The sequence below is a fragment of the Lithobates pipiens genome, unplaced genomic scaffold, assembly GCF_037356315.1.
Source record: "Lithobates pipiens isolate NorthernLeopardFrog02 unplaced genomic scaffold, aLitPip1_a1.2 Scaffold_13, whole genome shotgun sequence".
Lineage (NCBI taxonomy): Eukaryota > Metazoa > Chordata > Amphibia > Anura > Ranidae > Lithobates > Lithobates pipiens.
The window spans coordinates 127810661-127834167 of record NW_027507718.1 but is presented as its reverse complement, the minus strand read 5'-3'; the positions used below and the strand labels follow the sequence as shown (position 1 = coordinate 127834167).

The window sequence follows — 23507 nt, the reverse complement described above, 5'->3', positions numbered from 1 at the left end:
AACCCTGGCACTGATGCTCAATTACTCATATCCTCTTCAGGCCTTAGGCCTTCCACCATTACTTGCAAGGGGGTAAGACTCTCTGTCTCTCTCTGCTACATGGCTGCCTTCTCTTCCCTGAGCTCCCATGCCTTTACCTTATAATGGGAAAGGCAGGACCTCTGAGTAGCACACACACATAGGAGGTAACTACACACACACACTGTAAGACACAATAACACACCAAAATAAATGTATTGTATTTTTTACTGTAAATATAGATTTCGTAAAAAGGTGCGCAGATATTGTGCAACATGAAATAATTTAAACCACATCTTTTTTTATTCTATATAGGGCCTCTGCTTCCCAAAATGTATAATGTTCTGGATGTTTTCAGTTATGTTCTAGCCAAAAATGCAGATTTTTAACATTTTTGTGTGAAAAAATTGCGGAGAACTGATTGAGGAGCATTGACTACCTGGCTCCTGGGATTTTGCTAGCTCTGTAAGCTAAGTACCTGCTGTACAAAGTCATGTTGCATTGTTTGTTGACTTCATTTTTTTTTTGTTTTTTTGTTTTTTTTTCCTTGCTCAATGAAGTACAGGACAAATTGCTTGGACTTTTTCTGGGTATCCCTGTATTGCGCATGGTTGCCACTGTCAATACAGCCCCTGAAGTTAGAAACTTTTCAAATTAAGAAGAACATAGAACAAAAATAAAAAATGTACCTAAAATGATTGGAAACCCATGGATGTCCAGTTGTAATTAAAGTAGCAAAATCCTAAGCTGCTGTGGTTAGGGCCGGTTCACACAGCGAGGCGATGCGAGGCGACACGGCTCGCCTCGCCTCGCTCCCGCAAGTCGCCCCCGTTCTGTACAATGGAACCGTTCTGAGAGGAGCGACTCGAGTCGCTCCGACTCAGAAAAAAGGTTCCTGTACTACTTCTGGGCGACTTCGGGGGCGACTTGCATTGACTTCTATACAGAAGTCCTCTGCAAGTCGCCGCTGAGGTCCCCGCAGGTCGCGGCGAGGCAAGTCGGAGACGCCTCGCCGCGCCTCGCTGTGTGAACCGGCCCTTACCACTGTCAAAATACAATGTTCCAACGGGGGGGTTAACCTCCATCTACCTCATTTGCTGGATGAAGGAATCAGTTTTTGTTTTTTTTATTCAGCTTGCTAGATGAACAAAAAAGAACACTATCCGTCTATGACCAGCTTAAACTTTGAAGGTCTTGTATACCAGGGAGGGTGCTCTCTACAGCATGGTGATCTGGTGTGAGATACAGAAATAGTTGTACTCATAAGAGAGGTACAATTCTCATCAGGGCCGGGACAGAGTGCCAGTGCAGGAAAGCACATAACATGTATTGTTAATAAAGTGAGAAATCTCCATGGAGGTCTGTTTATGAAGCTTGCACTAGAGATGTCCCCTGCTTTTGGTGGACAGTGAAATGTTGGGAGATTTTGAGAACTGGAGTGCTTACCCAAATCAACAAATTGCCATATTTCACAGTTTTGGTGTTTGCATATATCCACATTTGTTATTGTGGCAGCACGCAGGTAAAGTCACCTGGTTGTATCCAGGATGGGAAATATGTGTGCCCTAGATTCAGGCTTTATGCAGACCTTTACAATTAGAGGGGAAGAGTTAATGAGCCCAGCTGAAGTAAGTGGGCTCATTAAGACCTCTACAAAAAAAAACAGCATGCTTAGGGAGATGCTCCATCCTGGAACCAGTTTTGTGTTGTATAGACTGGGGAGTGTGATATCTGTTCTGTGCGGTGAGTTAACGCCTGTGTGGCAAACCTCTACAACAGAGACAGGGACTGGTGCAGCACAAGGCTGCACTCAGTTGTTAGACAGGGAATCTAAGTGTGTAGTTAGAGGTCAAGCTGACCAGGATTTATTTTCATGTTTTATTTTTTGTTTGGCTGTTATATGTATCACTGCATGTAGCATAAATAAACTGCATCTTTTGTTTTTTGCATCTACAACGCTGTCTGCTGTGCCTGATTTTGTGTTGTGAACCCATCCAGGGGGTCACACACACCCGCTGCCAAGCTAACCCCTCACAGTTGGTGGAGAATTTTGGCAGTTTTTTTTCAATTTTTTTAAAGGCCAGCATGAAGGAGATACTGAGACAGCTGGCTCTAGCAAATGCAAACCAGCAGCAAGCAAATGCAAATCAGCAGCAAACAAATGCGGCTTTACAAAAGAGCCTTGCAGCTCAGCAGAAAGCTCACCTGCAGAGTCTGGAAGCTCAGCAACAAGCCCAGCAGCAATCTGAAGCCCGCTTCATAGACCTGTTGCAGAAGCAAGAGCAGAGTTTTCAACAGAAAATAGAGACATTAATACAGCAACGTCCGCAGACCAATGAGGCAAGTAGTTACAATAATACCGCATCCTTTGGTGTGAGCCGTTTACTGACAAAAATGACTGGAGAGGATGATCCGGAGGTGTTTTTGACCACATTTGAAAGGACTGCTGAAAGGGAAAAGTGGCCTAAGGAGCAATGGGCTGGACTGGTGGCCCCTCTGTTAACTGGGGAATCACAGAAAGCTTATTATGACCTAGAGCCTGACCAAGCAAAAGACTATGTGGTTCTAAAAACAGAAATATTGGCACGGCTGGGTGTCACCTTGGCCGTCCGGGCTCAGCGTGTGCATAATTGGACTTTTCAGGTTGGAAAACCCCCCAGGTCTCAAATGTATGATCTCATTCACCTGAGCAGGAAGTGGCTGCAGCCAGAGATTTTGACCGCACCAAACATTGTGGAACGTGTGGTTATGGATCGTTTCCTAAGAGCTCTTCCTACTGCCATCCAAAAATGGGTAAGCCATGGAGACCCAGAAAATGCAAATAAACTTGTGGATCTGGTTGAGAGGTACTTGGCTACAGAGAACCTGACCACCTCTTCCAGGGACTCACGGACTTTCCACCCTAAGACCAGATCATCCCCAGTGGCAGGTAAGATGACTCCAAGGAGTGAGGGTGGAGAGAGTGAGAGGGTGGGAGTTATACCTAAGGTCTGGCGGGAGCAGCCCAGGAAGCCCATGCTGCAAGAGACAGCGAAAAAGATTATTTGCTACCGCTGCCGCCAAGAGGGACATATTGCGGCCAATTGCCCCGTTGTGGATGAGCCTATGCAATGTGACTTTATAAGGGAGAGACGTCAGTCGCTGTTTGCGACAGTTGCATGCACTGCCATTCGGGGACCTGAGAAACATTTATGTAAAATGTGTATTAATGGTAGAAATGTTAATGTGTTGCTGGATTCAGGTAGCCTGGTAACATTGATAAAAGCTGAATTAGTTACTACAGAGGTCTCTGGGAAGAACAGGGTGGCTGTTATTTGTGTGCATGGGGACACCCGAGAGTATCCTGTAACTTCAGTGTTTTTTGAGACCCCCAAAGGTAACCTCTCTCATCAGGTGGGGTTAGTGTCTCACTTACCACATGATGCTATTGTGGGAAGGGATTTTCCAAAATTCTGGGAACTCTGGGATTGTCCTGAGCCCCCCACTGGTGCCCCTATAAACCAGGAAGATGACCAGAATTCCTCTGGGAGTGGTGAGGACTCTCCTGAATTTCCCTTGTCGGTATTGGCGGGGGAAACTCGGGAAACTGGGGGGGAGCCAACATCCTCAGATGAAAACATGCCGTCTGTGGAGTTTTCGGATCTTGAGGTTCACAGGGAAAATTTTGCCACAGGACAGTTAAAAGACCCCACCCTAATAAAGGCACGGGAAAATGTAGTGAAAATAGATGGCGAGTTAGTGAACCCAGATAAGACTTGCCCTTATCCTTACTTCACTATGGAAAGGGACCTGCTGTATCGAGTGGCTCAAAGGGCAGAAGAAACCATTGAGCAACTTGTAGTGCCCAAACCTTACAGGAAGTTGGTGTTAGAATTGGCTCATGGGCACATTCTGGGAGGTCATCTGGGGACAGAGAAAACCAGAGAGAGGGTATTGCAGAGATTCTATTGGCCTGGGGTCATGAAGGAAATAGAAAATTATTGTTCCTCCTGCCCTGTGTGTCAGAAGTCGGCACCTATGCCACATTTCCGTAACCCGCTGGTACCTCTTCCTATCATTGAGGTCCCCTTTGAAAGGATCGCAATGGATTTGGTAGGTCCGATAATGAAGTCCGCCAGGGGGCATCAGTACATTTTGGTTATATTGGACTATGCCACCCGTTATCCGGAAGCAATTCCTCTCCGAAATACCTCGGCCAAAACCATAGCCAAAGAGCTATCTCTTGTTTTTAGCCGTGTGGGTATTTGTAAGGAACTGCTTACGGACCAAGGTACACCCTTTATGTCCCGGGTTATGAAAGAATTATGCAAGTTGTACAAAGTGACGCAATTGCGTACATCTGTGTATCACCCCCAAACAGATGGGTTGGTTGAAAGATTCAACAAAACCCTTAAACAAATGTTAAAGAAGGTGGTGGATAGAGATGGAAAGAATTGGGACTGTCTAATACCCTATCTAATGTTTGCCATTAGGGAGGTACCCCAATCCTCTACGGGTTTCTCACCCTTCGAGTTGCTGTATGGGAGACACCCAAGAGGGCTGCTGGATATCGCCAAGGAAACTTGGGAAAATGAGAGTTCTCCTCACAGGAGCGTGATTGAGCATGTCGCCCTGATGCAAGATAGAATTGCACAGGTAATGCCAATTGTAAAGGAACATTTAACCCAAGCGCAGTTAGCACAGCAGAGAGTGTACAACCGTGGGGCCAAGACCCGTACTTTTTCCCCGGGGGATAGGGTCTTGGTGCTAGTCCCTACGGTTGAAAGCAAATTTCTGGCCAAATGACAAGGTCCATATGAAGTAATTGAAAAAATTAGTGAGGTGAACTACAGGGTTAGACAGCCAGGAAGGCGAAAGCCGGAGCAGATCTATCACGTCAGAGACTTTGTCACAAGTACAGCCTGATTGCTTAGTTCCTGAGGTTGGAATAGCAGACACCTTATCGAAACCCCAACAACAGGAGGTTAAAGAGTTTGTACTTCGTAACAAAGAGATTTTCTCTGAGCTTCCGGGACAAACATCTGGCGTAGAGCATGACATTATCACCCCACCAGGAGAAAGGGTAAAACTAAAACCTTATAGAATACCAGAGGCCCGACGGGAGGCAATACGTGGGGAGGTTCAAAGGATGTTGGAATTGGGTGTGATAGAGGAGTCCCAGAGTGACTGGTCCAGTCCTATCGTACTAGTGCCCAAACCTGATGGGAGCTGGCGGTTTTGTAACGATGTTCGACAATTAAATAAAGTTACAAAATTTGACACCTACCCCATGCCGCGTATAGATGAGTTGATTGACCGGCTGGGAACAGCCCGATATATGACAACTCTTGATCTCACCAAAGGCTATTGGCAAATTCCCCTGGCCGAGTCGGCCAAGGAGAAAACTGCGTTTGTAACCCCAGATGGGGCATTCCAATATAAGAGAATGCCGTTTGGGTTACAGAATGCACCGGCAACATTCCAGCGGAAAATGGATAAGATTCTGAGGCCCCATCAGAAATATGCTGCAGCTTACCTGGATGATGTGATTATCCATAGCACAGACTGGGTCTCACATTTGCCGAAAGTACAAGCAGTCCTAGACTCTATCCGGGAAGCTGGGTTTACGGCCAATCCAAAGAAGTGTACCATTGGACAGGAGGAGGCCAAATATCTTGGGTACACTATTGGGAGGGGGGTGATAAAACCCCAAGTCAATAAAGTCGAGGCCATACAGAGTTGACCACGTCCCAACAGCAAGAAACAGGTACGAGCCTTTCTGGGAATCGCTGGCTATTATCGACGATTCATTCCCCATTTTGCTTCTCAGGCTGTGCCCCTCACCAACCTGACAAAAGGGAAAGAGTCTGTCATGGTTAAATGGTCCCCAGAGGCTGAAGAAGCATTTCAGTCCTTAAAAACAGCCTTATGTAGCCAGCCAGTGTTGTACTCACCAGACTTCTCTAAGGACTTTGTTGTACAAACTGATGCATCAGACGTTGGGTTAGGAGCAGTGTTATCCCAGGTCTGGAACGGGGAAGAGCACCCAGTCATTTACCTCAGCAGGAAGTTGAAGTCCCATGAGGTAAATTACGCCACGATTGAGAAGGAATGTTTAGCAGTGAAGTGGGCTCTAGATTCCCTTCGGTACTATCTGCTAGGTAGGCACTTTGACCTGGTGACTGATCACGCTCCTTTAAAGTGGATGGCTCAGAACAAGGAGACCAATAGAAGGGTAAATAGGTGGTTCCTGGCCCTACAAGAATTTAACTTTACAGTTAAGCATCGCCCTGGTGTTAAAATAGGGAATGTGGATGCTTTGTCTCGGATACATGCGTGTCTGACTGCTTGTGTTACAACCCCAAGGTTGAAACAAGAGGGGGGGGTATGTGGCAGCACGCAGGTAAAGTCACCTGGTTGTATCCAGGATGGGAAATATGTGTGCCCTAGATTCAGGCTTTATGCAGACCTTTACAATTAGAGGGGAAGAGTTAATGAGCCCAGCTGAAGTAAGTGGGCTCATTAAGACCTCTACAAAAAACCCCAGCATGCTTAGGGAGATGCTCCATCCTGGAACCAGTTTTGTGTTGTATAGACTGGGGAGTGTGATATCTGTTCTGTGCGGTGAGTTAACGCCTGTGTGGCAAACCTCTACAACAGAGACAGGGACTGGTGCAGCACAAGGCTGCACTCAGTTGTTAGACAGGGAATCTAAGTGTGTAGTTAGAGGTCAAGCTGACCAGGATTTATTTTCATGTTTGATTTTTTGTTTGGCTGTTATATGTATCACTGCATGTAGCATAAATAAACTGCATCTTTTGTTTTTTGCACCTACAACGCTGTCTGCTGTGCCTGATTTTGTGTTGTGAACCCATCCAGGGGGTCACACACACCCGCTGCCGAGCTAACCCCTCACATTATCTATTATCAGTTTATTGCTCACACCATTGTGAGATTGTGTCATACTCTCCGCATTCTTTGTTGCACATTGTACTGGCTGTCATACCCTTCACAATTATTTCCTGGACATAATGCTTGCTGCCATAGCCTTCACATTCCTCTCTTGGACATTCTGCCCATTCCTATTCCCTTGCATTCCTCCACTTGCACATACTGCTCACTCTCACACCCTCACATTCCTTCCCTGCACCTACTACCCACTCTCATACCCTTGCACTCCTCTCCTGCACATACTGCCTATTGTCATACCCTTCACATTCCCCTCCTGCACATATTACCCACTGTCATACTCTCCAAACTCCTCTCCTGCACATATTTTCCACTGTCATACCTTTCACACTCCTCTCTCGCACATACTGCCCACTCTCATACCCTCCTAACTCCTCTCTTGGACAAACTGCCCACCATCATAGCCTCCACACTCCTCTCCTGGACAAACTACCCACCGTCATAGTCTCCACACTCTTCTCTTGGACAAACTGCCCACCATCATAGCCTCCACACTCCTCTCCTGGACAAACTACCCACCATCATAGTCTCCACACTCTTCTCTTGGACAAACTGCCCACCGCCATAGCCTCCACACTACTCTCTTGGAAAAACTGCCCACCGTCAAAGCCTCCACACTCCTCTCTTGGACAAACTGCCCACCATCATAGCCTTCACACTCCTCTCTTGGACAAACTGCCATAGACATAGCCTCCACACTCCTCTGCTGCACATACGGTCCATTGTAATATCTTCCTCTGCACCTGCTCCCCCGTCTTCTACCCTATGCACAGTTATTCACTATTCTTTGAAATCTTCTCAACTTTACTCTTTCTGGAGCAAGCAAAGTTGGCTAGCATGTATTAAAATAACATCTAAGCAACTGTAATATATTGCATTTTTGTTGTATGGATTAGGTGTTATTTGGGGGATTAGCTCTGCAGCGAGGTGTGTAACTTACTGAATTAATTCACAATAGTTCTCATTGAAACACACATGCAATTTATTTACAAAGACTACATATAATATACAGTATAAAGACGCTAAACAGAAAAATTTAATCAAGCAAAATAAAACCTTGCCACTCCATGGCTTACTAACATACACAGTCATTGGCTAACAAACTAGGAGCAACCTACTGCTGCCTGGGTTTCTAAGGCTAAGTTTTCCTTTTCAGCAGACATTGCCATTCCTCTGAAAAGAGATCAAGTGCACATTTCTTTCCCTATGTGTGTGACCCCAGGAAGAAGGCTCTTCCTGTACTCGTCATTTGTGGACATAGGGCTGGATTGCAGTTAAAGTAGCAATGCCCTTGGTTATTGTGAATTATTCTTCAGCAGTAACTTTACACACATAGCAATGGATATTTTTGATACTTTTTGCAGGAATACTATAAGGCTCTTCTCATTTACATCATGAAGTCTCTTCTATCTTCTGAATGAACAAATCACTTCACGCATCTTGTGACTATTTTTATCACAAAACATTAGTAGAATCATGCTATTATCATACTCCAGGCTTGTTCTGTGTACCCAATAGCAGAAGAACTGACCAAAAGGATATATTTATAATCAGTATAAAAATGGTTAAAAAAACACTAACCTCTCCTTACTGTTTTTGGTTGAATGAATGCCTAAGAGTTTATTTTCTTACAGAGCGATCCTAGTAAATCAAGTGGGCCTTTGCGTCATTGTGTCAAGTGCGGTCACCTGTGGGATCGTAATGTTTGCATATTACATAAACTGTGACCCTCTACTGGCTGGCTATGTGTCTGCTCCTGACCAGGTAGTTATATAGTCATCTATTTGTCTTATTGAAAGTACTTTTTTTTTTTGCTGCCAAATTGCTCTACTTCTACTTCAGCACCCGTGATTACTGTCAGGAATAGTTCAATAATTGATTTTGTGGATTAAACTCATACTGGCATATATTTTACAATTAGTAAAATACATATTTGTAAATAGTAGGTGTAAATAGATAGCATTCACAAACACCCTACAACTTTATTATCTATTTTTTGGAGTTAGCGATTATTAGTATACCCATATAAATATATACCAAGGGGGTTCCTTTTGCATTGATGCATAAGAATAAATATTATATATTCATAATAATTTTGCTAAATAGAAGGAGTAATTGTACAAGTAATACATTTTCTACACAGGAACTCCCTTTTCCTGGATTACAATAATAGAAAAAGGCTTTTCCTAAAAAATCCTGATATTTTCAGGGATTGGAATTTAGAAACAGGGCACTTTCTTGCTTACTTATTAAACAATATTTGGTAACACAACATCAGTCAATGTTGCATATCTAGGCAGTAGATATGAGCAGCGTACTCCAGATTCAGAGGAAGTATTTCCATGTTGGTCATTATTATTATTTATTAAGTATATCAACCCCTAATACGTGTATACACAGTAGTCCTTGATGTTGAGGCTTTACCAAACATTATCATTGGTATCTGGGATGGAAGGGCTGTAAGTAGACTTAAAGAATAAGTATATTTTAACAATGAACATTTTTTTCTGCTCTTTTGATCTCTTTTTTTTTTTTAACCAAGCCAAAATTTATTGAGCATTCAAAAAAGAGTAAACATAATAATACACAGTCAAAAACTGGTGCAACAGCCACCAAATATCAGAAAGGAGAACATAGTCTATGTCTGACACAGTATAAGAAAAGACACAGTGTACATGGTACAATAGCCATATGCAGTATACATGTGAACACCATAAGGCCCCCAGAGGGTCACATCAAAGAGGAGGTAACCCACCCCCTCCTCACACTTCCGATGCCCCATCACACACAGCTGAGGGGGCTCTCCAGCCACCTATCCCAAATTTTGTGAAATTTCAGCGGGCATCCTCGGTTAGAGTAAATTATTTTTTTGTATGGTACAGTTTGGTTGATGGCTCTCTTCCACTGCTGAAACGTTGGGGGTTGGGGTTGAAGCCATAGGCGAGCTATTTGCATCCTAGCAGTGAAGAGAGCCTCCTGAAGGAAGATCCTAAGATACTTGCTCTCCTCCCGGAGGGGGAGGAGGCCAAGAATACACTGCCGTGGGCAGAGAGTAAGGGGGGATCCCATATGGTCATGCAGAAATTGAATAATCTGTGCCCAGTACCGTTGTATGGGGGGACAGGTCCAGATAAGATGGGAAAAAGTGCTGCCTGCGTCACCACATCTAGGGCATACAGGGTCAAAATCAGGTTTATATTTAGCTAGCCGAGTAGGGGTGACATAGGAGCGATGGAGTATATAAAGGTGAGTAAGTCTGTCCGACAGTTTGGGAGATACCTCAGTCGACACCGCCAGGATCTCCCCCCAGTGTTCATCTTCCACCCGTCCAATGTCAGCCTCCCACTTAGGCTTAAGATTGAAAGCATAAGCTGTGGCCTCAGGGGTAAGGAGATTCAGGTATATGGCAGAGATAAGTTTACGGGGATCATCCCCGAGAACCAGTTCTGCCAGGGGCGAGCTCGGCAGGGATGGGGGCGCACTCCCAAACTGGGTCTGTAAGGCATGGCGGACCTGTAAATAGCGAAAAAACGTGTGGTTGGGAAGGCCAAATTCGTTCTTAAGTACTTGAAATGACTTGACACCGTGAGCTGTGTAAAGTTGAGACAAATAGATGACCCCTCTGCATATACACACCTTGTAGTCCGGTATCCCCAGCATCTCAGGTAAATCAAGGTTGTCCCAGAGGGGCGTGTGTCCATGCAGAGGGGGGGCCCCAGATCTAAGCTGCGCCTCCCGCCAAACACGGGCATGATGCCCAGGCATGGTATGTTTAGACCCCGATCTGGAAAGACCTCTGTGCTTACAAAAGATAATTTGGTAGGGGTGTGCTATCACGTCCGTTACTGAGGTACATACCAGATGGGAGTATCTTGTTTTATCATAGGTGTTGAGGTAGTATAGGTGGGAGAGCTGGGAGGCCAGATAGTACATCTCTAGATCTGGTAGTGCAGTCCCCCCAAGGTGGACAGGGCATTTGAGGGTCCACCAGGCCAACTTATGCCTGGAGGAGCCCCAAATGAATGAGTTAAGGATTGATTTCATATCACGGAATAAGTGACGTGGTAGATAGAGTGGGGCATGCCAAAATAAATAGAGCAATTTGGGTAGGAGGATAATTTTTACAAGACCCAGTCGGCCCATGACCCCAAGGGGGAGCCTGGACCAGACCTGGGTCCTACGCTTCAAAAGGGGAAAGATGGGCTCAATGTTAAGGCTAACATAGTCCGCAGGGGAGCGAGAGCAGTGAATGCCAAGGTACTTAATCTGATCCGTACGCTCGAGAGGCAGCAAAGCCTGCATTCTCGTGGGAGCGGAGACGTCGATGGGAAGAACTTGGGACTTGGACCAATTGATACGGAGACCCGAGAAGGAACCAAAACGGCGAAAGACGTCCAAAACCGCCGTCAGGGAGGGACCAGCATCTTCCAAGTATAGCAACATGCCATCCGCATAAAGGCTGATAACCTCTGATAACTGCCCCATGCGGAGACCGCGAATGTCTGGGTGCGCTCTAATGGCAATAGCCAGGGGCTCCACTGCCAGCGCATATAGCAATGGCGAGATGGGGCACCCCTGACGCGTACCTCTGGAAAGGGAAAAGGGGCTACAGATCTGTCCGTTCACCAGGATTCGGGCAGTGGGGGCCTGATACAGGAGCTGTATCCAGCGCACGAACCTAGGGCCAAAGTCCAAACCTATGTAGGCATTCCCACAAATACCCCCACTCCACCGAATCAAATGCCTTCGCGGCATCCAGACTAACCACCACCCTGGATCCGGTGTTGTCGTGACGGGCCTGCAAGTTCATAAACAGTCTCCTAAGGTTAAAAGCCGTGTTTTTTCTGGGCATGAAGCCGGTCTGGTCTGTATGTATAAGATGGAGTATTACCTTATTGAGTCTGAGGGCGAGGATTTTGGCCAAGATTTTAATGTCTAGCTGCAGGAGTGATATGGGGCGGTATGACTCAGGATGGAGGGGGTCTTTACCTGGCTTTGGGATCAAAACCAACAGTGCCTCATTCATGGTATGGGGGAGCACACCTGTTTCGAATATGTGGGTATAGAGCAGGTGAAGCTTGGGGAGCAGAACCTCCTGGAACTGGGTGTAAAATTCCCGGGGAAGGCCATCAGAACCTGGTGCTTTAGATGGTGGCAAACATGCTATAGCCTCTGCTATACATTCCTCAGTTATGGGGGCCTCAAGGAGTTCCACCTGGGAGTCCGATAGGACTGGGAAGCACACCGTCTGCAGTAGGGCCCACAGCCCATCCAAGGAGCCAGTAGCCTCAGAGGTGTAGAGATCGGCATAAAATCGCCGGAATTCCTGGGCTACCTCCAACGGATTGGACAGCGTGACACCCCCTGCAGTCAGAAGTTGAACCACAACCGGGGGGCTGTGGTCCAAGTGAGCCATGTAGGCCAGCAGCCTCCCAGCCCGCTCACCATACTCATAAACTTTATGTTTACTATAAAATACCTTTCTTCCCGCCCTATCAAGGTGCAAATGGTCAGTGAGCCTAGACTGCATTCTCAACTTGGCTGAGTTTGAGGGCGTGGGATGCGCCAGAAATTCACTCTCCACCTCCTCAAGCACCCTTTCAGCCTGCTGTATAGCTAGTCTCGAAGAGTCTCTATAATGATTGATGTGAGTTGACATGAGCATACGGGCATGTCATTTAAAAGCTTCCCACACCAGACCAAACGGAGCAGTGCCCATGTTGGTTCGAAAGTAGTGCCCCCACTCACGCTGGATGGCCTCCAAATCAGGGAGGACTGTTAGCCAAAAGGGGTTCAACCTCCATAACCGGGGTGCCGGAGTGGAGGGTAAGCAGAGCCTGACCCAATAGGGCGAGTGATCAGATAGTACCCTGGTCCCAAACCCCACGTCCTGTAAATAGAGAAGTAGGGTGGGGGAGAACAGGATCAGATCAATGTGGGACATGGCGTTATGCGCCGGCGTGAAGCAGGAATATTCCCTCCGAGCAGGGTGTCTGTATCTCCAGGTATCTGTCAGAGCAAATTCTGCAAGGAACTTGCCGAATCTGGTCTGTGCTGGGGAGGGAGAGGGCACCGGGGAACAGGAGAGCCTATCCAGAGCGGGGGAAACCACTGAATTGAAATCCCCTAGCCACACAACTGGAAGCGTGGGGTGCTGCAACATAAAAGCAATCCCCTCCTGGAGGGCCTCAAACTGGAAGGGGGGGTATATAAAAGGCGAGTAATAAGAATTCCAGGCCTCCAACCGTGACATATAAGAATAAATAGCGTCCCCGTCTATCCGATTGCAGATTGTGAAGGTGAAATTGGGCAGTCTTAGCCACCAGTACAGCGACTCCACTAGAATTATTAGTATAAGGGGCATGGTACATCCACCCCACCCACGGTTTCTTAAGGGACAACTGCAGCTGACCCGTAATATGGGTCTCAACCAACACCATAACATCAGCGCGCATTTGCTTGAGGTGAGAGAGCACCGCCACCCTTTTAGATCTATCTCTCAGACCACGGACATTCCAGGTTACCAGTTTAAGGGACCCCATCACAAACAGGTATCACATTACAGAGCAATAGTAGCAGATATTGAGTGCCCAGGGCCACAATCTCTTGACATGAGACCCACACAGAGGGTAGTGCACAGGGTATCGGCAGCCCCCCCACCCGCCACAAGCCCACCCCGCACCCACACACAACAGCCCCACCCACATCAAAGGAAAAAACCAAGGGCAGTGCAGGTAATTCTTGGTACACATGAGCAGACAGTAGAACATTGGTCAGACATAGCTTGGTAAATATAAACAGAGAAAAAGGGGAAAAAACACAAAACTGGAACTTCCAAAAAAAAACGAGGTTGGGAAGGTGTAGCTGGACAGTGCCTTCGCTGGACCGGCAGGGCAGGGAAAGTACACAGCAGCACAAAAACGCATGTGAGTTGAGGCTGGCCAGGGAAACTTAGCTTGGGGTGACAGGAAGGAGTGTCTTCGGCCACAAAGAACAATAAGGAGAGCGTCCAGGGGCAAACAATGTACGTGACTAGGCACACTCCCTGCCAGAGACGGGGACGAACAAAAGTCAGTCATGCTGTGCGGCTGGATAGGTAGTCGCAACATGGAGAGTTCTCGGCCGAGAACAGTGTTCAGCTGCCCGGCTGCATAGTCACCTGTGGAAAGGGGGGATTCAAACAAAATAAGGCACATGTGGTACCCGGCAGGACGGGGCGCAGATGAGGCAACGAGGGGCTCACCTATATGTGCTTAGAGCTCACCAGTCAATGAAGGGCAATAAAATATAGTAGAGTAACGGGAGCACAGGTTTACTCACAGCTCAGAGCATGCCAGTTCCACATCCAACAAGGCCAGTAGCAGGGCCGCTGAAGCTCATCCCAGCGGGCGGTAGGATTAAGCAGGAGCATCCTCCGGACGTTGTTCCAGCCAGGTCAGTACAGCAGCGGGGTCCTCAAAAAAGTGGGTCTTGCCATCCCGAAACAACGCGGAGTCGAGCAGGGAACATCATGGCATATGCCAGGTGGCGGACACGAAGCTGTCGCTTGGCCTCCGTGAACTGAGCCCTCTTTTTCTGGACCTCGGCGGAGAAGTCTGGGAACACCACGATGCGCTTGTGCTCGTAGGGTATGTTGCCCTTCTCCCGGGTGAGGCGCAGCACCGCATCCCGATCACGGTAATTCAGCATCTTTGCAATGAAGGTGCGCGGTGGAGCACCTGGAGGCGGGGGTCGCGGGGCCAAACGGTGGGCACGCTCAACCGCAAAGGTAGTAGAGAAGGCCTCACGTCCGAAGTTTGCAATGAGCAGGCGTTCGAGAAATGCTGGGGGGTCCGAGCCCTCCACCTTCTCAGGTAATCCCACGAAGCGGAGGTTACAGCGGCGCATTCGATTCTCAAGTTCGTCCTGCTTGCACAGGACAGCTGTTAATTGGTGCTGCAACCGTTCAGTGGTAATCTGAAGGGGGGGGTGTCGTCTTCCACGTCTCCCAGCCTGCGCGCCACCTCACCGACCCTCTCCCGCAGCTTGTGGAGATCCTGGCGGATGAGGGATATGTCCACTTTAACCTCCTCAATCCTGGAGGTAAGGGAGGTGCGGCAGAGGGTGACGGCCTCAAGTATACGAGCTGTCTTCCTCCATCTTCCTCCACGAGGTCCAGAGCGTCCGCTCGGAACTTTCCGAGCTTAGCAATCGCTCCCTGGGACTTCTTCGGCGGCGAAATCTGCGCTGGGTGTTCACCCGAGGGAGGCAGGATATTGCGCCGGGGATTAAAGTCAGTTTAGTCCGCAAGGTAAAAAAGGATGAAGTGCAGCCGGAGCTCACACAAAGTGCGTCCTACGCCATGCAGCTGCAGGCCACGCCCCCGCTCTTTTGATCTCTTAAATATATAATTGAAAGTGTTTTGTTGCCAGGTTGGCAAAGCTGCTCTCCACAGATACTGTGTATTGAGTGAGCATCACTACCCTAGAATTGGTAGTGTGTCACTGGCAAATTCAAAAGTGAAAATTATAGGAAAAAAGACTTAAAAACCCTAATACAGTCATAACATCTAAGGACCGCTAAGCTACAATATAACATTTTTGTTTAATACATTTTAAGTACATTTATATTTTTATGCAGTTCCCTCTGAGTGACTTTGTGACAGAATAAAAATACTTACCCTCTGTATGTTGTCTTTCACAGTATATTCCATTCATGGTGCTGGAAATATTTGAACATTATCCTGGAATTCCTGGTCTTTTTCTTGCTTGTGCATACAGTGGAACACTTAGGTAAGATACTACAGTATTTTTGTCAAATAATTAGTACTTTTAGAAACACAGAAGGGTAATGGCAGAAAAAAGAAGGTATATTGAGTCCTCTCCATATGTATTTAAATTTTTTTACTTTTTTGTCTATGTATAGATTTATGTTTGTGTTTGTCACAAGCATGTTTGAATCCTCTTATATCCAGTTACTATTGAATAGAAAAAAGTGTGCAGTGCTTCACTGTGAAAAACAACTGTCCTTTTATATACAATATATAAAGTCCCAGTAGTGAATGTGTGACATGACCAAAAGGGAATCTTCTCTATATTCAGACAGATGCTCCAATGATAAGTGTAGTTTGCCAAACCACTAAAAAGAAGACAGACAAAATTCAGCATCAAATATACACACTTAACCCAAAGTGTTACAGAGTGGTCTTCCACAGTAGTGTCCCTCCACCTAAACACTCACCAGATGGCAAGCAATGACAAACTTTGAACTGTTGCTATGAAGCGTAGTGACATCATGTTTAGGTTTGTTGATGGCACTGCAAAAAAAGCTCTCCAGCGGGAGCCCAAATTATGCTTATGGGGGGGGCTGATTTACGAAGATTCCCGGGAAGTACTGAGCACTCTACATTTAACAGCGCCCAATTAAAGTCAATTAAGACTTCAACTGGACGGACATGTAAATAGAAAGTGTGCTATTGCCGGCGAACATGCCTGTCACATCAGCATATGTGGGAATTGTATAAGTCAACGGGGCTGGAACCTGAAAAATCAAAAGTGCTCATTGAAGACTTGTATGTAAATTATTGGCCATAAAATGTGTATGGGGACCATGGTACTGGCCTGGGGGACATGTATCAATGCAAACATTTTTTTTAAAACTATCCTCTTTAAAGGAGCAGTGATTTTAATGATGCTTAAAGTGAAATAATAAAAATGAAATATTCCTTTAAATATCGGTCCTGGGGGGTCCCCTTAGTTTGCCTGTAAAGTGGCGCATATGTGCGATGTGTAGAATTTGCTGCAGCAATAATAACATTTCTAAAGGAAAACATTTAATCCAAACTTGCTCGCTGCTGTAATGTATTGCCAGCTCCCGGCAATATAGATGTAAAAAAAAATGAAAAAAAGCGAAAATTCAAAAAAAATTGGCGTGGGGTCCCACCCAAAATCCAAGCAAAATTTGTCTTCTTCTGCCCCTCGCTTCTTCCTCTGGTCTTCACCTTCTTCCTTCGGTCTTTTCCTTCTTCCTCCAGTCTTCTCCTTCCCCCACTTCTTCCTCCAGTCTTCTCCTTCTTTCTCTGGTCTTTGTCTTCTCTCTCCGGTCTTCTCCTTCCCCTGCTTCTTCCTCTGGTCTTCTACTTCTTCCTCGTGTCTTCCTCTGGCTTCGTCTTCCTCCGTCGTCATCCGCCCCACCTCTGATGCTGCGATGGGGCGGATGACGTCATTCAGAGACCCCGCTCCTTGTTACTTGGGCTGTGGTTGTCAGGGTCTGTGGACGGGGGGCTTTTTTTCAGAATCTGAAAGCCCCCTTTAACAAGAGGGCACCCAGATCCTGCCCCCCATATACCCCTACCCATTCACCCCAAAAAGCAGTGAAATGTAAAAAGAAAACAAGAGCCAGTTTTTGACAAGTCCTTTATTGTAAAATAGCTCTGAGCTGTGTTCTCCTCGAGCCGTCTTCTCCTGCCGCTGTCTCTCCCAGTGCCGTCTCTCCTGTCCCTGTCTTTTCCCACTGCGGTGTTCTTCCTTGCTGCTGGTTACTCACTAAATAAATCTTCTTCTGTGACCCTCTTACTCTTACTGTTGCTTTATCGCCCGTTGTCTGGCATCTCTTATCTAGCCATGGGGCTTGGCCATTCGATGATGTCCCCTGGAGAGCCCACCCCTTGTGTTTTTTTGGGGGGGTTTTTCAGCACGTAACCGGTAGCGAGGAAGAACATAGCAGTGGGAAAAGACGGCAGCAGGAGAAGATGGCAGCGAGAGAGACGGCACTGGAAGAGATATCTGCAGGAGAAGATGGCGGCAGAAGAGACAGCGGGAGTAGAAGATAGCGGTAGGAGAAGATGGTGGCAGAAAGAGACGGCAGCAGGAGAAGACAGCTCAGGGAGAAGACAGCTCAGAACTATTCTACAATGTCAAAAACCGGCTCTTGTTTTTTTTTAAATTTCACTGCTTTTTGGGGTGAATGGGTAGGGGTATGATGTACCCGATACCCATTCACATAGAGGTGGCAGGGATCTGGGGGCCCCCTTGTTAAAGGGGGAATCCAGATTCTGATAAGCACCCCGCCCGCAGACCCTGAAACCACCGGCCAAGGTTGTTGAGAAGAGGCCCTTGTCCTTATCAATATGGGGACAAGTTGCTTTGGAGGGGACCCCAAAACACCCCCCATGTTGAGCGCATGTGGCCTGCTACAGTTCAGGGGGGGTGCTTGCTCGTCCCCCCCCCATCTTGACCTCCAGGCTTCATGCTCAGATAACAATCTGGTATGGATTTTGGGAGGGACCCCACACTCCAATTTTTTTTTTACACTTTGGTGTGGAGTTCCCCCTAAAATCTACACCAAACCTGAAGGGCTTAGTATGGATTTTGGGGGGGAACCCACAGCAATTCTTTTGAAAAAAAGAGTTCCTTTTAACCTCTTCCCATCTGGGCTATAGTCGAATGACGGCTACAGCGTTGACCTACATTGCCGGGAGGCCATCATATGACGTCCTCCCCTTTGCACGCTCCCTGCGTGCCCCACATGATCTGTGATCACTGAGTCAATGATCCCGGCCCCTTACCACATGATCAGCTGCCAGGCAATGACAGCTGATCACGTGATGTAAACAGAAGATTGGTAATTTTTTTTCTCCTCATGCTGTCAGCAAAAAAAGGTGATCACCGGCTTCTCTGAAAGGGACATTGGTCCCGAAGTGGAAGGGGCGCAGCCACGTCACCTGTGCCCACCATTGCTGCCTGCCAGTGTCCACCAGTGCATATCAGTGCCACCTGCCAGTGCCCACCAGTGCATATCAGTGCCACCTATCAGTGCCCACCAGTGCCACCTATCAATGCCCACCAGTGGTGCCTCATCAGTGCCACCTAGCAGTGCTGCCTATCAGTGTCACCTACCAGTGCCCATCACTGCCACTGATCAGTGCTCATCAGTGCTGCCTCATCAATGCCACCTATCAGTGCCCATCAGTGCCACCTTATCAGTGCCCATCAGTGCAGCCTATCGGTGCCCATCAGTGCAGCCTCATCAGCGTACATCAATAAAAGAGAAAAATTACCTGTTTGCAGAATGTTATAACAAAATATAAAAGTTTTGTTTCGTTTTCAAAATTTCGGTGAAAAAATAAAAAACAGAGTGGTGATCAAATACCATCAAAAGAAAGCTCTATTTGTGGAAAAAAAATTATACAAATTTTATTCGGGTACAGTGTTGCATGACCGCGCAATTGTCATTCAAAGAGTGAAAGTGCTAAAAGCTGAAAATTGGTCTGGGCAGGAAGGGGGTTTAAGTGCCTAGTAAGCACATGGTTAAAATCCATACGAGAACCAAGGGGCCTGGTATTGATTTTGGGGGGGGGGACCCCATGCCAATTTTTGTTTAAACTATTGTGGTATTTTTTTCAAAATTTGGTGCTTAGAGAGAATGCACATTTAGTTGACATGCTGTATTTATCGGCGTATAACACGCATCTTTTTGCCCTTAAAATCAGGGGGAAATCGTGGGTGCGTATTATACGCCGATCCCCACTGATTTCCCATTGATTGTGAGCGGAGGAGCAAGCGCCACTGAGCTACACATAGCCGAGTATACTCGGCTAGGCTCAGCTACTCTCGGCTCTGCTCACAGTCACGCCCAATCCCACTCTATAATGGACATAACACAGGGACTGGGCATGACTGTGAGCGGAGCCTAGAGTAGCCGAGCCTAGCCGAGTATACTCGGCTATGTGTATCTCAGCGGTGCTCGGCTCCTCTTTGTTCTGCTCACAGTCACTGCAAGAAAAGCCGGGAGGAGCCGAGCGCTGCTGAGATACACAGGACATCCGGCTTTGTATCACGGCAGTGCCATATTTGAACTGGAAGGCTGTAATGACACTGGGGCAAGGCTGCAATGACACTGGGGCAAGGCTGCAATGACACTGGACAAGGCTGCAGTGACACTGACAAGGCAGTAAATGACACTGACAAGGCTGCAATAACACTGGAAAAAGCTGCAATGACACTGACAAGGCTGCAAATGACACTGACAAGGCTGCAAATGACACTGGACAAGGCTGCAATGACACTGACAAGGCTGCAAATGACACTGGACAAGGCTGCAATGACACTGACAAGGCTGCAATGACACTGACAAGGCTGCAAATGACACTGACAAGGCTGCAGATGGACACTGATAAGGCTGCAAATGACACTGACAAGGCTGCAGATGGACACTGATAAGGCTGCATTGATGTATGTAAGTTTTTTTTCCTTAAATTTCACTCCTAAAAGTTTTTTACTTAAAATTCCCTCCTAAACTTGGGGTGTGTGTTATATGCCGGTGCGTGTTATACGCCGGTGCGTGTTATACACCGATAAATATGGTATTTCATGGCTTACCTAGTCCACAAAATAATTAGTAAAGCCCTGAAATCCAGCTTTGGAGCAGGGTTTCTTTTTGTTTTTTGTTATTTTGGGGTTTTTCTTTCCCCTCCCCCATTACACTTTCTAATCAAGGACAAGCATGTGTGCACAACCAAATACTTTTGTATGCAACTAGATTTATTACAGATTTGAAGGGGTATGAATAGTTTGCACTTATAAAATATGTATTTTGAGTCTGCAAAAGTCAAACATGAAGCAAAAAACAATCAACTTTTTATTTCAACATTAGTATAAACATTTGTTACATTAAAGGGATTGTAAAGGTACATGTTTTTTCACCTTAATGCATTCTATGCATTAAGGTGAAAAAACATCTGACAATACCGGCCCCCCCGTTTTACTTACCTGACACCTCGAAAGTCCCTGACATCCTGTTCACCGCTCAGCCTGGCCGTTGATTGGTTACAGTGGATCGATTGAAAGCAGCTCAGCCATTGGCTCGCGCTGCTGTCAATCACATCCAATGACGCGGCGCGCCGGGGAGCTATGGCCACCGGCTGTATCACGGGAGCATGCCCGCAAGCACTCCACACCATGAGGGAGCTTGCTTGAAGGTGTTGAGTCCTTGCGGGGGGGAGGAGCCGAGACAGCCGCCGAGGCACCCCAGAAGACCAGGTTTGGGGCCACTCTGTGCAAAACGAGCTGCACAGCGGAGGTAAGTATAACATGTTTGTTATTTAAAAAAAAATATATCTTTAGTGATCCTTTAATGTACTTGAGCCAAAAATAATAAAATAATAAAAGACATGGAAATCATGCTTCAGTATATAGCGAAATCATGCTTCAGTATATTCATGCTTCAGTATACTGGCAATATAGTTAGAAGGGCCTGGCCCAAAAGAGCTTACAATCTACAAGGGTAGGACTTGAAAAAATAGACACATTATACAAATCACATTAGAAAAGCAGGGTTACAAATTGAGCTAATAACAACCATGACAAACCTTGGTGATCAGAAGTCCACGCCCCAAACCCCAAAAAAGTGAAATGGCAGGATTATCATAAACAAAAACAGACAAAATTAGTACAAAGCCAAAAAGGCAGCACACAAAATACATTAACACACACAGCAGGAATGATTTAGGAGGAACCTTCATTTTCATCGAAACCATCACATAGCAGTTGTACAATGCCTTGCAAAAGTATTCACCCCCCCTTGGCTTTTTACCTATTTTTCAGACTTTAGTTCAATGATTTTTTTTTTATCTGAATTATATGTGATGGATCAGAACACAATAGTCTAAGTTGGTGAAGTAAAATTAGAAAAATATATACATAAAAAAATTGATAATTGGCATGTGCGTATGTAATCACCCTTTTTGTTATGAAGCTCATAAAAAGCTCTGGTGCAACCAATTACCTTTAGAAGTCACATAATTAGGAAAATGATGTCCACCTGTGTGCAATCTAAGTGTCACATGATCTGTCATTACATGTATACACCTTTTTGAAAGGCCCCAGAGGCTGCAACACCTAGGCAAGAGGCACCGCTAACCAAAGACTGTCATGAAGACCAAGGAACTCTCCAAACAAGTAAGGGACAATGTTGTTGAGAAGTACAAGTCAGGGTCAGGTTATAAAAAAAATATCCAAATCTTTGATGATCCCTAGGAGCACCATCAAATCTATCGTAACCAAATGGAAAGAACATGGCACAACAGCAAACCTGCCAAGTGATGGCTGCACACCAAAACTTAGGAGGGCATTAATCAGAGAGGCAGCACAGGTAACCCTGGAGGAGCTGCAGAGTTCCACAGCAGAGACTGAAGTATCTGTACATAGGACGACATTAAGCCGTACGCTCCATAGAGTTGGGCTTTATGGCAGAGAAGAAAGCCATTACTTTCAGCAAAAAACAAAATGGCACCTTTTGCGTTTGCAAAAAGGCATGTGGGAGACTCCCAAAATGTATGGAGGAAGTTGCTCTGGTCTAATGAGACTAAAATTTAAAGCGGAGGTCCACCCTAAAATGGACCTCCACTCATCGGAATCCCCCCCCCCCTCCGGCGCCACAATCGGCACCTTTCAGGGGGGAGGGGGGTGCAGTTACCTGGATAATCCAGGTAACTGCACCCACTTCCGGGCTAGCTCTCTGCGGAACGGGGCGTACGTTCCGCAGCGCCCGCCCCCTTCAGCAAGTGCCCCGCTGCCTGCTGGGAAACACACAGCTCCCAGAGGCAGCGGGGACCGTCCGGATTGCGCCGCGCGGCTCGCGCATGCGCAGTAGGGAACCGGGAAATGAAGCCGAAAGGCTCCATTTCCTGATTCCCATACCCAAGATGGCGGCGGGACCTGGCAGCCGAGCGAGCGATCGGCTTCGGGTGCCGACATCGCGGGCACGCTGGACAGGTAAGTGTCACTATTTAAAAGTCAGCAGCTGCAGTATTTGTAGCTGCTGGCTTTTAAAAAAAAAAAAAAAAACGCGGAGTCCCGGTGGACTCCCGCTTTAACTTTTTGGCCATCAAAGAAAATGCTATGTTTGGCGCAAACCCAACACATCACATCACCCAAAGAACACCATCCCTACAGTGAAACATGGTGGTGGCAGCATTATGCTGTGGGGATGTTTTTCAGCAGCCCGGACTGGGAAACTGGTCAGATTTCAGGGAAAGATGGATGTTGCCAAATACAGGAATATTCTTGAGCAATACCTGTAGCACTGTGTGTGATTTGGAGCTAGGACAGAGGTTCACCTTCCAGCAGGATAATGACCCTAAGCACACTGCTAAAGCAATACTTGAGTGGTTTAACCACTTGAGACCCGCGCTATAGCCGAATGACGGCTACAGCGCGGACCTCCTTTGCCGGGACTATGTCTATTGATGTCGTCCCGTGCACGAGCGGCCTGCACGCCCCCTGAGGGGCGCGCGCGGCGCGCTCTGTGATCGGCGAGTCTATGAGACTCGCCTGATCACCGATCCGAGCAAGGGGTCGATCCCGACCCCTTATCACATGATCAGCTGTCAGCCAATGACAGCTGATCATGTGATACAACGGAGCCGGTAATCTGCTATTATTCCTCCTCGCGCTGACAGCGCGAGGAGAGAAAAAAGAGCCGATCACGGCCAGCCCTGCCAGTGCCCACCTGCCCCCTGCTAGTGCCACCTCAATAAAATATAAGTGCCCCCCGTCAGTGCC

General features: G+C 46.9%; 1 protein-coding gene across 1 annotated transcript in view; it reads left to right on the top strand.

The window, feature by feature from the left end:
• The window catches only part of SLC5A5 (solute carrier family 5 member 5), a 137704-nt gene that overhangs the window by 22594 nt on the left and 91603 nt on the right, over window positions 1-23507 (top strand). The window contains exons 8-9 of the mRNA XM_077475548.1: window positions 8601-8730; window positions 15649-15737. Coding sequence (XP_077331674.1) covers window positions 8601-8730; window positions 15649-15737 — 219 coding nt within the window. The remainder of the gene's footprint in view (window positions 1-8600; window positions 8731-15648; window positions 15738-23507) is intronic.